At 35.5% G+C, this 16,873-nt stretch overlaps 1 protein-coding gene across 4 annotated transcripts in view; it reads left to right on the plus strand.

The window, feature by feature from the left end:
• The window catches only part of Ddx50 (DExD-box helicase 50), a 34,783-nt gene continuing 17,910 nt past the window's right edge, over nt 1-16,873 (plus strand). Inside the window, exons 1-9 of one of the 4 annotated variants that reach the window (XM_076834604.1) lie at nt 1-175; nt 3,607-3,660; nt 4,028-4,327; nt 7,086-7,161; nt 7,648-7,826; nt 9,271-9,388; nt 9,502-9,687; nt 10,168-10,313; nt 12,536-12,685. In XM_076834604.1, coding sequence (XP_076690719.1) covers nt 89-175; nt 3,607-3,660; nt 4,028-4,327; nt 7,086-7,161; nt 7,648-7,826; nt 9,271-9,388; nt 9,502-9,687; nt 10,168-10,313; nt 12,536-12,685 — 1,296 coding nt within the window. In that variant the 5' untranslated portion in view covers nt 1-88. Of the gene's footprint in view, nt 176-3,548; nt 3,661-4,027; nt 4,328-7,085; nt 7,162-7,647; nt 7,827-9,270; nt 9,389-9,501; nt 9,688-10,167; nt 10,314-12,535; nt 12,686-16,873 lie in introns of all 4 variants that reach the window. The other 3 variants (XM_076834607.1, XM_076834606.1, XM_076834605.1) reach the window with 3 other exon arrangements.

Here is a 16,873-nt window from a genome sequence, read left to right on the forward strand (position 1 = left end):
GCCGCCCTACCCCCGCTTCCTTTCACGCTGTCGCCGCCCGTAGGTGGTAGTGGCCACTGTGCCCCGAGAGAGGTGGCGGCGGCCAGTAATGCCGGGGAAACTCCTCTGGGGGGATATTATGGAGCTGGAAGCACCCTTGGAAGAGTCCGAGAGCCAGAGGAAGGAAAAGCAAAAGGTGCGCTGAGGGTGGGCCGCGCCTCCTTATGGGCTGCGCCGGTTTGGGTGGGGAGGGGAATTGTCCCTGATCATGGCCTGTCAGGACCCAGTCCCAGCATCCGAGGGCCTCCCCTCAATCCGCGTAGGCCTTCTGAGATCGCTTGGGGATCATTCCCAGGTCACATTCCGTACCTGGAGGAGGACGGCCCTGGGCTTTGGCCCGGCCTCCACTGGCTCTTCAGCTCTTCCCACTGGCGTCTGAATTCTCCCAAGAGATGGGCAGACTCAAGGTCCCGTCACTGCAGAATTTGTTATTTCTCTTTTCTTCCTAAAGCAGGGAAGCCTGTCATTTGGTGCTTCTGGACTGTCTTAGAAGATGATTAAGAAAAAATGATTGTCTTGAATATGTTCTGCCTCTTTGTCACCCTGTTCTGTTGTGCAAGAATTTTGGGGAAAGTGATCTTAGGTTTAACTAGTTTATAGAGGATTTGAAAAATATTGTAACATCCAGAGTTTCTAGGATTGGGCTGTGGTGGAGATCGTGTTGGTTTTATTATTAATAACCCTTACTATCAGTATTTTCATTCAATCCACAGGTATCTATTGAGCCTAATTTGTACCAGACTCTGCTGAGTACCATGGAGTTTAAACTAATTAAGTATGAGAAATGGTTTCTCCCCTTGGGTTATAAGAGACTTCCCCCCTCCCATCCAAAAAAGAAAACTCTTGAAACAATAGAGAATTGCAAGGTGCTGAAAAATGCACAGGTACTGGAGACGTTTAACCTGGAGAATCCAAAGCTGAGGAGGATAAGGTAGCAGTTTTCAAAGTCTGACGTTGGATGAAGTAAGGTTTATTCCATATAGTTCAGGAAAGCAGAAATACCTCTCCAACTTGTCCTTAAGGTAAACTTGCCATTCCAAGCAACCAGTTTTTCTTTTATTCTGGGTAAATATACAAAACTGAAAATTTACATTTTAGCCATTTTTCAGTGTAGTTCTAGTGGCATTAAATACACTTATATTGTTTTGCAGCCATCATCACCATCCATCTCCACAACTTTTTTCATCTTCAAACTGAAGCTCTGTCCTTTAAACACTAACTCCTCATTCTTTTCTCTTCCCAGCTCTAGCAACCATTATTCTACTTTCTGTGTCTATGAATTGATTGCTATAGGTACCTAGAATCCACTAAAATGGAATCCCCAGTTATTTTAATTTTGGCTCCTGTTGAAACTTCTTTTCCCTTTTGCATCCAGATGCTTGTTGAAGTTTAATTTATATCTTTTCTAACCACCCCAGTAATTTCATTTCCTTTTGAAGTCTTGTTCCAATATTGTCTTTATCTTGCAAGAGGCATTTATTGTACACTTCCTTGTGAAATTCATTTTTCCTCTCTGTATCTTTTCTAAATATTTCCCAAAGATTCTTGAGGAAAATAGCCATATTTTTGTCTAATATTTCATTATATTCTTGTATGTTGGTGACTTTCACATTGTAAGTTCTCCAGAAATACTTGTTGATTGCACTTTATGAAGATAAACTAGAGATTTGAAAATGAATTGGAATACCAACTAATAGAGCATTAGGCTAGTTTTGGTGTTGAGATGAAGATAACCTTGCTTTGGATTACATTGAGATATGAAGATGAGTTATAGGTTCTTAAAACTGGAATGCAGGCAAAGAAGAGTAAGGAAGTGTGTGTTGAAAGTCATGAAAATGGCATAGAAGTGTACATCGACAACAGAGATTTAAGGTGTAGCCACAGAAGTGGGAGAGGAACCAGAAGATGTGACAAAAGTAAGAGAATAAGAAGGGCATACATCATGTCAACTCACAAGGGTGAGGCAGGAGGATCACAAGTTCAAAACCAGCCTCAACAACTTAGGCTGGGGATGTGGCTCAGTGATTAAGTGTCCCTGGGTTCAATCCCAGGTATCCCCCCCCCAAAAAAAAAAAAAAAATCCCTATAGAATATAATGGAAACCAAGGGAATCAAAATTATTATAGAGTTTTGGTCCAATATGAAATAATGTATTCACCTTGGGATGTTGCTGGGTTTAGACTTAGAGGTCTCACTTTGCCTTGTTCCATCATCTCCCTGCAATGAAGGGTCCAAGAGCAATTCAAACTCCAGAGCTGACTCTATAAATAATTTTGTTTTTCAGTAGAACTTAATGGTATGGTGAGATGTGAGTTACTGCAATTAACCAAAGAGCAAGTGACGTAACTGCAAAGCATTTTCACATTTTTATGGATAAGAAAAATTGTATGGTAAAGCACTCTAAAAATTGTATAAGTTTTTCGTGCTGGTGTTTTTGTTATCACTCATCTCTACCATCTAATTTATTTTGAATATCTGACCAAGTAATTCTGGAGAAGTCCTAAATTTCTAAATCATTTCTTATGGTCTGCAAATATTAAAACACTTGCCACCAGTTTGACTTTTTGAAAAAAAAAATTTTTAGTTGTTGATGGACCTTTGTTTTATTTATTTATTTATATGAGGTGCTAAGAATCAAACCCATTGCCTTAACATGCTAGGCGAGCACTCTACCACTGATCTGAAACCCCATCCGCACCAGTTTTAAAACTGAAGGTGCAAGCTGGGCATGGTGGCACATGCCTATCATTCTAGTGGCTCTGCAGGCTGAGGCAGGAGGATTGCAAGTTCAGTCAGCAATTTACCAAGACTCTGTCTCAAAAAAATTAAAAGGACTGGGGATGTCGCTAACTGTTGAGCTTCCCTGGATTCAATTCCTGGTACATAAAAACATACAAACAAAAAATTGAAGGTGCAGAATTGTGCCTTTTTGTTTTGTTCTTTTTTTACATTCTGTTATCTAGATTTTTTTTTTAAACTTCCTGAGTTATTGTTCTTCCATGGAAATATAACAATTGGAATTTTATATCAACATGTTTCTTTGTTTTTCTTTGACCTGTTAATTATTAAAGTTAGGAAGGAAGCATGATGTGAAAAGAGCATAGATTTTCCAAGTCAGGGCTAGATTCAATTTCTAGCACTTCCACCTACAAGAAATCCCACATGTGGATCTTTGGCAAGTACTTAACCTCTAAGACTTCTGTTTCCTCATCTTAAAATGACAAAGGTAATACAGGTTCACTATCCCTTATCCTAAATCCCTGGAACTAGATGTGTTTTAGAATTCAGAATTCTAGGGATCTATAGAAGGAGAACACCCCAGCAGGGTGTGGGGCCTGTAGCATGTAATCAGACACCTTAATATTAAATATGAATAATTGCAAATGATGGGATAAATAAAAACTATAAATAGCCTCACATTAGTTCTATTCAAATATTGCCATCAAATGAGTTCAGAGCAGGTAAGGTTTTGACTCCAAATAAGTTACAAAAACACTTTCGGTTTTCAGAGCTTTATGGATATCGGAATTTCGGATAAGGGATTATGGATCTGTACTTCCCTCATAGGGTTGTTATGAAGATTTAAACAAGATAAGCCGAAAACACATTACACAGTGCTGGGTAGGTACTCAATAAATATTAATTTTTTTGCTCTTGGAGATGTTAGAAGTTTTTATTTGTATTTTAATTTATAATTTTGAGATTGTCATTTGGTTCTGAAGGAGCTATTTTAATTTTGCTAAAATTTTATGTTGTGATTAGAGATGGAATAGAGGCTGAATTCTTGAGAATGCAGGAGTTGGAATGACAATTATAGTTATAGGTAAGGCTTAGAGCTTGAATTACTAAAAACAGTCTGGATTTCTATCATGTAGGTTTTCAATATAACTATTGGCTGAACTTAAGTGGTTGGGAAGTCATGCTGTAACTTCTCTAGAATCCTAAAAGGACACCTGTGACCTTTTTGTCATTGTGTCTTGGTCTACAGAGTGATAGGAGGAAGTCCAGGCACCATCATGACTCAGATGAGAAAACAGAAACAAGAGAAAATGGTGTCACAGATAACCTGGATGATGCTCCCAAGCCCAAAAAAGCTAAAATGAAAGAGAAGTTAAATGGAGACACTGAAGAAGGATTTAATAGACTTTCAGATGAATTTTCTACATCTCATAAGTCAAGGAAGAAAGATCTACCAAATGGAGATATTGGTGAATATGAAAAAAAATCAAAGCGAGTATCATCCTTAGAAAGTTCTACTCATAAATCAAGTGATAATAAACTAGAGGAGGTATGGATACTTTTAATTTTACATTTGACATTATCCTTGAAATACAGACAAATTTGATGTTTTAAATTAAGAAGAATTGATTATATGTTTTTTGCTTAGTACAGACTCTAATCCAAATGAGAGATCTATACAGCTGAAATCTGAACCTTTTTTCCTTTGGCCCTTGTTTCTTTTATTGTATTGTCATTTTTATTGGGTGGAAGTAGAGGAATGCTCAAACTTACACTTTTTCTGTACATTTGGGTTCCTAAACAGTTTTTCCAAATTATTGATAGTCACCTACTTATTTCTTATGGTTCTTTCAGTCCCTGCCAGTACTGGGGCATTGACTTTTGACTTCCTGAAACAAGGTACAGAAGGCCCTTTGACTTTGTGTATTTTGCCTTCTTTTTTCTGCTTTTGAAGCAGTAGCAACTTTAGATGATCTTTATGTCTTACTGTAACTTTCTGTTAAAGTCATTTGCATTTTTAAAACTAGAATTAAACATGAAAATGATCTGAAGAAATCTGTTCTTCTGGCTATTACATTTTGAAGAAGTGTAATAAACATGCTTAAGTATAGAATTTGCATTCTTGAACCTCCTGCTCTTATCAGTACCTGTTAAAGCAGTTATTTTCTTGGGCAGAATTTGTTAAAAAGTGTCTCACAGTTTTCCACTAGGAGTTCAAAAGCTGATCTAGGTGTTATAAATTGTCGAGAAATTATTTAGGTCTTCAGAAAGAAACAATGTTGATATTCTTGCTTTTTAATAATAATTTTTAAATTTGATAATAGCCGGTAATTTAATTTAAATAATAATTTTTTTAAAATCCCTGTTGTGGAGATCAAATGCAGGGGTATGCACTGAGCTTAACTTAACCTAGAGTCCTCAGATATTTTGGGAAAAAGATGTTGACTCCTTGTTTTTACTATATGGTGGGTTTTTTTTTTTATTTATTTTTTATTTACTTATTTTTATGTGGTGCTGAAGATCGAACCCAGGGCCTCATACATGCGAGGCAAGCTCTCTGCCGCTGAGCCCCAGCCCCAGCCCCTATATGGTGTTTTAATTTGAGTATTTGCTATTTGTCCAGAAGCATGTATGTTAATTTAGTAAGGCTCCATAAATCTATATTGGTAGTAGTGGAATGAACAGATTGCTTTTTGTTGTATTGGGGGGTTTTGTTTCTTTGTTTGTTTTAGTTGCAGATGGTCACATTACCTTTATTTCATTTATTTTTATATAGTGCTGAGGATCAAACCCAGTGCCTCACAGTGCTAGGCAAGCACTCTACTATTGAGCTACAACCATAGCCCTTTTTTTTTTTTTTTGGTATGGGGCATTGAACCCAGGAGCGCTTAATCACTGAGCCACATCCCCAGCCCTTTGTATTTTTTATTTTGAGGCAGAGTATTGCTATGTTGCATAGATCCCTGCTAAATTGGTGAGGGTGGCTTTGAACTTGCAATCTTCATGCCTTAGCCTCCTGAGTTGCTGGAATTACAGGTGTGCACCACTGCTTCTGGCTCTATTGTGGTTTTGCTTGAAATCATTTTCTGTATTATAATAGGCTTAACTGTCTATTGTTTCTGTTTTAGATCATAGATTTCAGGAGTTCTGCTTTTAGGAATTTATCCTAAGGAGGTAATTATGAGGTGTCCATAGCTGTTTGAATAAGTACTCTTATCACCGGGATATTATAGATATTGGGGAAAGTTTTAAATATTCTAAATGTCTAGTAGTGTCTGGTAGTAGGCAATTGGTTTAATAAAATATGCTATGTTTACAGAATAGAATGCAGCTATCCCAAAGGGATAGAAAGATAGAAAGTTAGAAAGATAGTTCTTTATCTGGTTCTTAATTTGAAAACTGCTATTGTGAGTGGTTCTGTAACTACTTTCTTTAAACATAAAAATAATTAAGTTTACTGGGTCTTTGTTCTGTATACACATTGGTACACAGAGTTTTTGATAGATGTTAAATGATAATGTTTTGCTCATCTATATTCATGTTAAAGATATTCTTAAGCTTATAGAACTTTTCCCTGAATTAATGACCTAGGGGGAAAAAGTCCTTTTTTTTTTTTTTTTTTTTTTTTAAGTTGTAGTTGGACACAATATCTTTATTTTATTTATTTATTTTTATGTGGTGCTGAGGATTGAACCCAGAGCCACAACCCCAGCTCGGAAAAAGTACTTTTTAAAGCCATAGAACAAATTAACTATTTTTGGAAAAAGTTTTAATTTCTCATTGTGTAATTTCTTCTTTTATCTTAGTATATAGACTTGTATTAATTTTCATAGTTAATATTATCTATAAGTATGATTTAGATTATTAAGTAACTTGTAATATGTTATCAAATGGAAAAATATTTTGATTTATGTAGTAGACATTTCTAAAGGGAACTTTATGGGTTGAATTAAACATTTTAAGATGTTTTACTAGGAAAATGGATTAAGTAAGTTTGCCATCTAAAGGGATACTTTTGAAATGAAAAGAATCTCCTATTTTTTTTTTTTTAATGACTTTATTTATTTTATGTGGTGCTGAGGATTGAACCAAGTGCCTCACAACATGCTAGGCAAACACTTTACCACTGAGCTACAGCCACAGCCTCCCCTCCTATTTTTTAAGTTAATCTGTATAGGTTTTTGCAAGTACTAACTGAAGTTGATTAGGTAGCTTGTTTAGTAAAATGGTAAATAAGTAAAAGTTGAACAAAACTATATTATTTTAAAAAAACTATATTATTTAGAACTTTTATTTCCTTTTGACAGACGCTAACACGAGAACAAAAAGAAGGAGCCTTCTCCAATTTCTCTATTTCTGAAGAAACTATAAAGCTTCTGAAAGGTACTATGAATTTTAATGGATATGCAGCTGGAATCTATGACTGTATTTTATAAAACTCTTGTGCCTTTTTTAACCAAATAGAGAATATAAAAAAGAAATAGCTCTTTTTAAATTGTAGTTTACTTTATCCTTTTCAGTATTGATATGGTTTTTTTTTTTTGATCAGTATCTTTTTAACTTGTTCTTTTTATGACAGTAGAGTATATTTTGATCTATTTATAGAAACATGGAGTATATAGTATTCTAATTGTCATCCCAGTCTTGTAGTTGTTGTGATCTGTTTTTATTCTTAATTGTTATATGTATTTGTCAGAAGTTCAGACTAATTTTGTTATAATTTCTGTTTAGGGTAGGAATAACTGTAAATGGTACTTGGTTGTGTATCTTTAGGCAGACACGGAGAAAGCAGGATTGTTTTTTTCAAATGAATATATTTTTTTCCTAATACTAGTCTTAAAGAAATATTTTGGAAATCTCATTTTACAGGTCGAGGGGTAACATATCTCTTTCCTATTCAAGTTAAGACCTTTGGCCCTGTATATGAAGGAAAAGATTTAATTGCACAAGCTCGGACAGGAACAGGAAAGACATTCTCTTTTGCCATACCCTTGATTGAAAGGCTCCAAAGAAATCAAGAAACAATTAAAAAAAGCCGCTCACCAAAGGTAATGGTTGTAAGAGAGGAAAAGCTCTAAACATTACTTATTGAAAATGGACAGAGAGATTATAGTTGTCTTTTTTTTTTTTTTTTGCTCCTGGTATTAGAGATTTAACCCCAGCCCTCGTGCGTGCTAAGCTCACACTCTTCTGCTGAGCTACACCCCCAGTCCTGAAAGAGCATATTAGTCTTAAATACAAGTACCTTTCAGAGAAAAGAGCCCTGTGGCAAAAGTAGAAATTTGGGTTTTAAAGCAAAAACTTGTTCATTTTCAAATAAAGAAAATTCAAGCAAAGCTAAAATGAAATCATTATTGCATGTGAATGTAATGTATATGGATTCATAGATGTCTTTGATAACTTTGTGTATTATGGAGCTTAAAATCTTACTTTAAGAGTACTTATACATAGTGTATTTAGTGACCTGTTTATCTGTTTTTTCAGTCCTGACTTTTTGCTTTCAAACAATGAATTTTCTAAGAGGTATTCCATTTATTTGGTCATCCAATAACTATTCAATATCATTTATTTTACTGGTTGACTTTTTGTGAAGACTATTATAGGAATGGAACTGCTAGTCCATGTGGTGGCACTTGCCTGTAATCTCAGCTCTTGGGAAGCTGAGGCAAGAGAATCTCAAGTTTGAGGCCACAACTTATCAAGACCCCATCTCAAAATTATAAAAGGATCAGGGATATAATTCAGTGATAGAGTGCTTGGCTAGCATGTGTGGGACCTTGAGTTCAATCCCATTCCAGAAAGGCAAAAAAGTTTCTTTATTATGCGGGTGCTAAAGATCTGTCTTAATTTATGAATAGTAAAATCAACTAATAAAATTTTAGCTTGCCGTTTGACCTTTTAAGAACCTGTGTGTAGGGCTGGGGTTGTGGCTTAATGGCAGAATGCTTGCCTAGCATGTGTGGGTCACTAGGTTCAATTCTCAGCACCACATAAAAACAAATAAATAAAAATAAAACAACTAAAAAAACAGAACCTGTGTTTTTAAGGTTCATGAAAGTGGAGAAGAAAAAAATCAGCATTATAGTTTGAATATGTATGTAACTAAAAGTGGTCACTATAAAGGAATAATGTGATTACAATCACTAAGTAAAGCATAAGTGCCTTAGGTGGTGTAAGTGGTAAAAAGAGGGCCAAGATTATATATAAGAGGCTTAAGAACATCTCTGACAAAGTGACTTTTGAGGAGACTTGACAAAGTAGAGTATAATAAATTGTGATTGGTCTTATGCTATTTGTGTCATCTTTTTTTTTTTTTTTTTAAGGCTAGTGCTAGGGACTGGAACTCAAGGCCTCATGTATGCTAGGTACTCTGTCTTTAATATACTAAAGACTTTAATGTTGAGATTCCTACTTTTAAAAGGGTGGGGTCTTCTAGGTTGCATTTACATGTCTTTACAAAAGTATCTTTTGTTTTTTAAATCTCTCACCCAGGTACTTGTTTTGGCTCCAACAAGGGAACTGGCAAATCAAGTAGCCAAAGACTTTAAAGATATAACTAGGAAACTCAGTGTGGCATGTTTTTATGGTGGAACATCATATCAAAGCCAAAGTGAGTACCTGTACATGATAATTGTGCAAAGATGCATTTGCTAAATGTAAAGGAATAATGTGAAGGCATATATTTGATTTTTACATATTACTGGCATTTTTCTCCTCTCACAGTTAATCATATTCGAAATGGTATTGACATCTTGGTTGGAACTCCTGGTCGTATCAAAGACCATTTGCAGAGCGGCCGTTTGGATCTTTCTAAACTGCGCCATGTTGTGCTTGATGAAGTGGATCAAATGTTAGATTTAGGTTTTGCTGAACAAGTTGAAGATATTATCCACGAATCCTACAAAACTGGTATATCCTAATTCAAAATAACCACGTTAACAATTATTCTTTGATCTTAAAAGCTTATGAATTTTTAATTTTTTAATATATTGTCCCCTGGTATTCTAACAAAACTAAAGTTACTCAGTATCTATTCTCTTCCTGGAAAAAAAAAAAGAACAATAGCATACTTTATTTTCTTAGCTTTCTGTGTCTTCTTTCATGTATTATTTTTTATAGTCATTAGTTAGATTTACTAACTCATTTTACTGATTTCTTTGTTCATTGTTTTTCCTTAAATTCTCACTTTTCTTCTGAGTTGAATTTTCTTGCTATTGTCCCCAGTTTTAAAAGGTGAAAGTTTCAATAGTTGCAATGCAGTCTATATGTTAAAAACTTTCCCTGAGTTTTGAATTTTTCATTATTTCTTTGAAGCCTGTGGTGATTTTTAAAAGTTGGCTACATCATGGGATATTAAGAAAACATTTGAATTCTTTTTGTTTATTTAAGATTCTGAAGACAATCCTCAGACTTTACTTTTTTCTGCAACTTGCCCACAGTGGGTATACAAAGTTGCAAAAAAATACATGAAATCCAGATATGAACAGGTTGACCTTGTTGGAAAAATGACTCAAAAGGCTGCAACTACTGTGGAAGTAAGTGGCTTTCCAGCATGATAGATTTTAGCTTTTAGTTGGTATTTATTTTTGAAAGTTTGTTAAAGCTAAATTCAAATTTTGGGGACCTGTTCAGGCCTAAGCTCTCTTTTCTGCCTTTAGTTAATAAGATACATGAGTATTTTAATAGTCTGAAACTGAGAAGCAGAATAGAATAAATAAGGGAAAAAAGCTTGTGAATAAGAAGTTCTAACAGAAGATCTACAAGCAGCCATAGAGAGTGTATTTAGAATTCATATGACAGAGAATACGATTCATAGAAAGGAATAGTGCTGAGGGATGGTGTTGTGGCTCAGTGGTAGAGCGTTTGCCTCACCTGTGTGGGGCACTGCGTTCAATACTCAGCACCATATAAATAAATAAAGGTATTGTGTCCCTCTACAACTAAAGAAAATAAAATAAAACGAAGAATAGTGCTGAGATAGTTTGTTGAAGATTAGCTGAAGAAAGTTAGATCTTTACCTCATACCCAAAACCCCCCCCAAAAAAAAAATTTAAAAATTGAGCTGTGGTAGAACTTTTTTTTTTCCCTTTTTTCCCCCAATATTGGGGATTTTGTTTTGAGATAGGGTCTTGCTAAGTTGTGCAGGCTGGCCTTGAATTTGCAGTCCTCCTCAGCCTCCCAAGTAGCTGGTATTACAGGCATGTGCCACCACACCCAGCTATATTTCTAAAGGATAAGTAAGGGTATTAAACAAAACAAAAAAAAAAAAAAAAAAAAAGCTAAAAACCTATAGTAATTTTCATACTAAGAAAACAAAAAAAAGGATTATTTTCTTCTTTCTTTCTTGAGCTGGATATTGAACCCAGAGCTTCATGCTCATAAGCATGCTCTCTACTATTGCAACTACACCATATAACTCTAACTCCCTTCTTATTTTTGATTCATTTCAAATTGCAGAAATCAGTATACTTGCCCATAAGTATTTTAGCATGCATATCTTTAACTAGAGCATAATAGTTTCAGTTTTATAAAACTAAGGTAAAATTTACATAACTAAAACTATAAACTTTTTGGGTAAGGATGGGGATACAGTCCTTGGCTTTGTTGCTCAGGCTTGTCTCAAACTTTTAATCCTCTTGCCTTGGCCTCCCAAATAGCTAGGATTATATGCATGTGCCATTGTACTCAATTTAAAACTATAAATATTTAAATGTATAATTCATTGTCATCTAGTACATTTATGATGTACAACTATCACTTCTATGTAGTTCCAAAATATTTTCCTCACACCAAAGGTAACCCCATAACCATTAAATAGTAATTCCGCATTGTTTTCTTTTCCAGTTCCTGGCAACCACCAGTCTTCTTTCTGTCTCTATGGATATGCCTGTTCTGAATATTTTATATAAATGTAATTATACATTATGTGACTTTTTATATTTTGCTTCTTTCCCTTAGCATGTTTTTGAGCTTCCTCCATATAATATTTATAGTTTTTCAGATAAGATTTATGTGTAATGAAATGAGTGTACACTTTGCTTAGTTTTGACAAATTCATACATAAGTAATACAAACCTATTTTTTTTTTTTTTGAGTTTGTGTATGTAAACCAAACATTTATCAAGAAATATTGCCAGGTGCAGTGGTACATGCCAGTAATCTCAGCAATTTGGCAGGCTGAGGTAGGAGATTTGCAAGTTCAAGACCAGCCTCTACAATTTAGCAAGACCCTGTCTCAAGAATAAAAAGGACAGAGGGATGTGGCTCAGTAGTATAGTACCCCAAGGTCCAATCCCTAGTATCAAAACAAAAGGTGTTTTTATCATCTCAAAAATTTCCCTCGTACTCCTTCCTAGTTCCCCCCAATCCAGAGACAATCACTTCTGATTTTTTTTTCTACCATCGATTAGTTTTACCTATTCTAAAACTTCATATAAATGGAATCATACTGCATATACTCTTTCTCTATAGGACTTCATTCACTCAGCATATTATTTAAGATTCATCTATATTTTTGTGTTATTAATAGTTGGTTCCTTTTAATTGCTATATAGTATTTTATTTGAATATACTAAATTTGTGTATCCTTTCACTTATTGATGGCCACTTGTTTGTTTTTAAATGGGGTTGAGGAGAGTCTCTGTCTTAACAGTCTCCCAGGAAGGCCAGTTCTTGACCAGGTAGAAAAAAATATACAAGATAATTTTTTTCCAACAATTTTGTCAAAATAGATATTTCACCTTTTCTTTCCTCAAAGCATTTGGCTATTCAGTGTCATTGGTCTCAGAGGCCAGCAGTTATTGGAGATGTCCTTCAAGTCTATAGTGGTTCAGAAGGGAGGGCTATTATCTTCTGTGAGACCAAGAAGAATGTAACTGAAATGGCAATGAATCCACATATAAAACAGGTAAGTTTTTTAAAACACTTTTTCTAATTGAGCTGATGAGATGAATAACTGAGGAAAAATATTGTCAGTTGGATAGTGGCACATGCCTGTAATCCCAGCAATTTGGGAGGCTGAGATAGGAGGATTTAAAGTTCAAGGCCAGTCTCAGCACTTAGCAAGACCTTCAGCAACTTACTGAGACCTTGTCTTAAAATAAGAATGGCTGGATATGTAACTCAATCTCAAAGTGCCCCTGGGGGGTTCAACCCCCCAGTACCCAAAACAAATATAAATATATTTTGTCCTCTGGACCAAAATTGATAAGTCATTCTCAGAATTGTGACTAATTTAGAAAAAAGTTATATCCAGCCTCTTATAACTTGTTAAGTCTGGACAAAATTTTTTAAAATATTTTTTTAGTTGTCAATGGACCTTAAAATTTATTTATATGTGGTTTTGGGAATCAAACCCAATGCCTCACACATGACAGGTGAGCTCTTTACCACTGAGCCACAACCTCAGCCCCTAGGACAAAAATTTTTTAAGAAATAAATTTTATTGTGTATATTTAAACTTTAACAATATGATGTTAGGAGAGAATTGTGTCAGTTGTTATTAGGAGTATTTTTTAAGGCTTTGTAAATGTGACCTAGAAAATATAAAGGTTGAAACAAAATTAATTTCTGTTGGTAAGAATGGATAACGTTTTAGAGTTGTGTTATAAGAACAAATTACAAATATTTATTGAATGAGTACATTAATATAAATTGTATGTGTTTATCATCCAGCTTTATTATCTTATTTTATCTGAATGCTTGCTCACTTATTTCCTTCTCCAAAATTGTTTTGATGTAAGCTCTAGATATTATTACATTCATAAATATTTGGGTAAATATCTCTTAAAGAAAAGGATTAGCACAGTGAATTGGAAGGATGGCAAGTTCAAGATCCTGTCTCAAAAAATAAATAAATAAAAGGGATGGGGATGTATTTCAGTGGCAAAGCCCACCCTGGTTTCAATCTCCAGTACTGGGTGGGGGGGAAAAAAGTTTAAAAGTCAAATCAAACCAAGCCAAAAAAAAGGCTTGGGGTATAGTTCAGTGGTAGAGCACCTGCCTAGCATGTGGGAGGCCTTGGGTTCATGCACACATACACAAAAACTACCACAACAAAAACAAGCCCCACAATGCTGTTATCATTAACAAAATTAACAGTAATTAATACTTTCAAATGCAAATTGGGTTCAAATTTTCAACTGCCCTGTGAATGCTTCTTTTATTGTTTTCTTGACTCTGGATCCAAATAAGATTCTTACATTATGTGATTTTATTATATCATGTTTAGTATGTCAGTTTCTCCTGTATCTATTCTTCCTTGTAGTTTTTGCTGTTTATGAAACCAAGTTTCTACAAGTCTGGAATACTGCTTCCTTGTGATGTTATTTAACTTGTTTCTCTGTTTTTTATACTTTCTGAAACCTGATTTTTAAATTAGAGCAAAAAATACTTCATAGGTTGTTTACTTCTAGCAGAAGGTGTATGATTTCTAGTTCCTTTTATCTTTGTGATGCTAATATTCATCAATGTGACATTCCTTATATCAGTGTCTCTCTAGTCATTTTTGTTAAGTAGATTCCTGAGAAAGGTCTTATGAAAATGATATTACTTGTTGATAATAGCTTGTTTGTGACTTTATACTTGAGAGTTATTTTGGCTAGTCATAAAATTCTTGGTTAAAATTTTCTTTTCTTGGGGCTAGGGTTGTGGCTCAGCGATAGAGTGCTCGCCTAGCACAGGTGAGGCCCTGGGTTCGATCCTCAGCACCACATAAAATTAATTAAAAATTAATTAAGGATATTGTATCCAACAGCAACTAAAAATAAATATCTTTAAAAGTTTTTTTTTTCTTTAGTATCTTAAATTTCATTGTTTTTGGAATAATACATTGCTATAAAAAGTCAGTTGCCAATCTGACTTTTTAAAAAGTGATTTTCCTTAAAAAATCAGCACTTTCCCTGGGCATAGTGGCACAGGATATAATCCCAGGGGCTCTAGAGGCTGAGGCAGCAGGAGGATCAAAAGTGCAGAGCCAGCCTGAGCAATTTAGTGAGGCCCCAAGGAACTTGATGAGACCTGTTTCAAAAATAAAAAAAATAAAATGGGCTAGGGATATAGCTTATTGGTAAAGTGCCCCTGAGTTTGATTCCCAGTAAACCCTCCCTTTCTCAACTCCCACCCCACCTCACCCCACCCACAAAAAAAATCAGTAGTTTTGCTTGCTCCGTTAGCCAGTTCTTGTGGTTTCAGCCAGCTACTCAGGAGGCTGATGCTGAAGAATTGCTTGACCAGGAATTTGAAGTCAGCCTGAGCAACAACATAGTCATACTGCATCTCAAAAAAGAAAATCAGTTGGCGCTGTGGCATATGCCCATAATCCCAGGGTCTGGGGAGCCCGAGGCAGGAGGATTCCAGTATAAAGCCAGCTTTAGCAAATTAGCGAAGCCCTGAGCAACTTAGTGAGACCCTGTCTCAAAAAATAAAAAGGGCTCAGTTGTTAAGTGCCCCTGGGTTCAGTCACACACACAAACACACACACACACACACCAAAAAAACCCAAAAAATGTAGTTTTAATATATATATTATAACTTTTATCTTTGTGATGCTAACATTCATCAATGTGACATTCCTTTTATATATATATATATTTTTTGTTTTGTTTTGTTTTGTTTTTTAAGGTTTAAGACAGGGTGTAGCTAAGTTGCCAAGCTGGATGTTGCAATCCTCCTGTGGGAATATTATTCTGCTTCCCCTATCTCCATCCCTAATTACTTTCTTCTTTTTTTTTTTTTTTTAGTTGTAGATGGGCACAATGCCTTTATTTATTTATCTTTATGTGGTGTTGAGGATCAAACCCAGGGCTTCACACATGCTAGGCAAGTGCTCTGCCACTGAGCCCCAGCCCCAGCCCCATCCATCCCTAATTAATTTCTATGGGATTTGATTAGGACCTTTACTGTTCATTTTTAGATGAAATATATCTTTCTGAACTTTAAATGGGAAAGCATGGGTTAGAATAGTTTTCTAGATTTGCAGGTTTAGAATTTTTGTTGTTTTTGGTAGTGTTTAAAAATATGGACAAATATCTCAATAAAGTTGTTTAAAAAGAAAAGATCTCTTACTAGGTGTCGTGCACATGCCTATAATCCCAGCAGCTCAGGAGGCTGAGGCAGGAGGATTGCAAATTCAAAGCCAGCCTCAGAAACATTGAGATGTTAAGCAACTCAGACCTTGTCTTTAAATAAGGCTGGGGATGTAGCTGAGTTCAATCGCTAGTTAAGGCGCCCACCCCCAAAAAAAGAGAAAAAGTCTTTCATTATCTGAGCTCCAACTATGTTTTTCCTCAGTTTTATCTGGATCTTTTCTTTGCTCTTGTTATTCTTGTCTTCCTGGGTTTGGATTTTAGGTCCAATACTTTCTCCTTGGTGTGGGACTTCGTTCTGGAAAGGGAGCATTGATTATAGTGTTTGTATATGACTGAACACCAGAGCTGCTGTAGCTCCTACAGACCTTACCGTTGGTGCCTTGGCACTTTCCCATTGTCACCTGCTACGTGTAACAATTTGCTTGAGAATATGCTTTCCAGAGAATGCTGCTTCTTAGGTCACAGAAATCCCCTGCCCCACCCCATACATACAGGTTTTGCCCTATTTTGAAAAATTACTAGAATGTGTTTTCATTTAGTTTTTTGTTTTTGTTATTTTGGTACTGGGGATTGAACTCAGGGGCACTCGACCACTGAGCCACATCCCCAGCCCTCTTTTGTATTTTATTAGAGACAGGTCTCACTGAATTGCTTAGTGCCTCACTTTTGTTGAGCCTGGCTTTGAACTCGTGGTCTTCCTGTCTCAGTCTCCTGAGCTGCTGGGATTACAGACGTGTGTCATTGTGCCTGGAACTAGTTTTGTCATAGATGTTCTCTGTGGATTTTTAATTTTCTTATTCTAGTTGCTTTTTTTTTTTTTTTTTTTTTTGAGCAGGGTGATACTGGGATTTGAACTCAGGGCCACTCAAACACTGAGCCACATCCCCAGCCCTGTTTTGTATTTTATTTAGAGACAGGATTTCACTGAGTTGTTAGCATCTTGCTTTTGCTGAGGCTGGCTTTGAACTTGCCTCAGCCTCCTGCACCACTGGGATTATAGGCATGTA

This window comes from Callospermophilus lateralis, chromosome 15 (assembly GCF_048772815.1).
Source record: "Callospermophilus lateralis isolate mCalLat2 chromosome 15, mCalLat2.hap1, whole genome shotgun sequence".
Taxonomy (NCBI): domain Eukaryota; kingdom Metazoa; phylum Chordata; class Mammalia; order Rodentia; family Sciuridae; genus Callospermophilus; species Callospermophilus lateralis.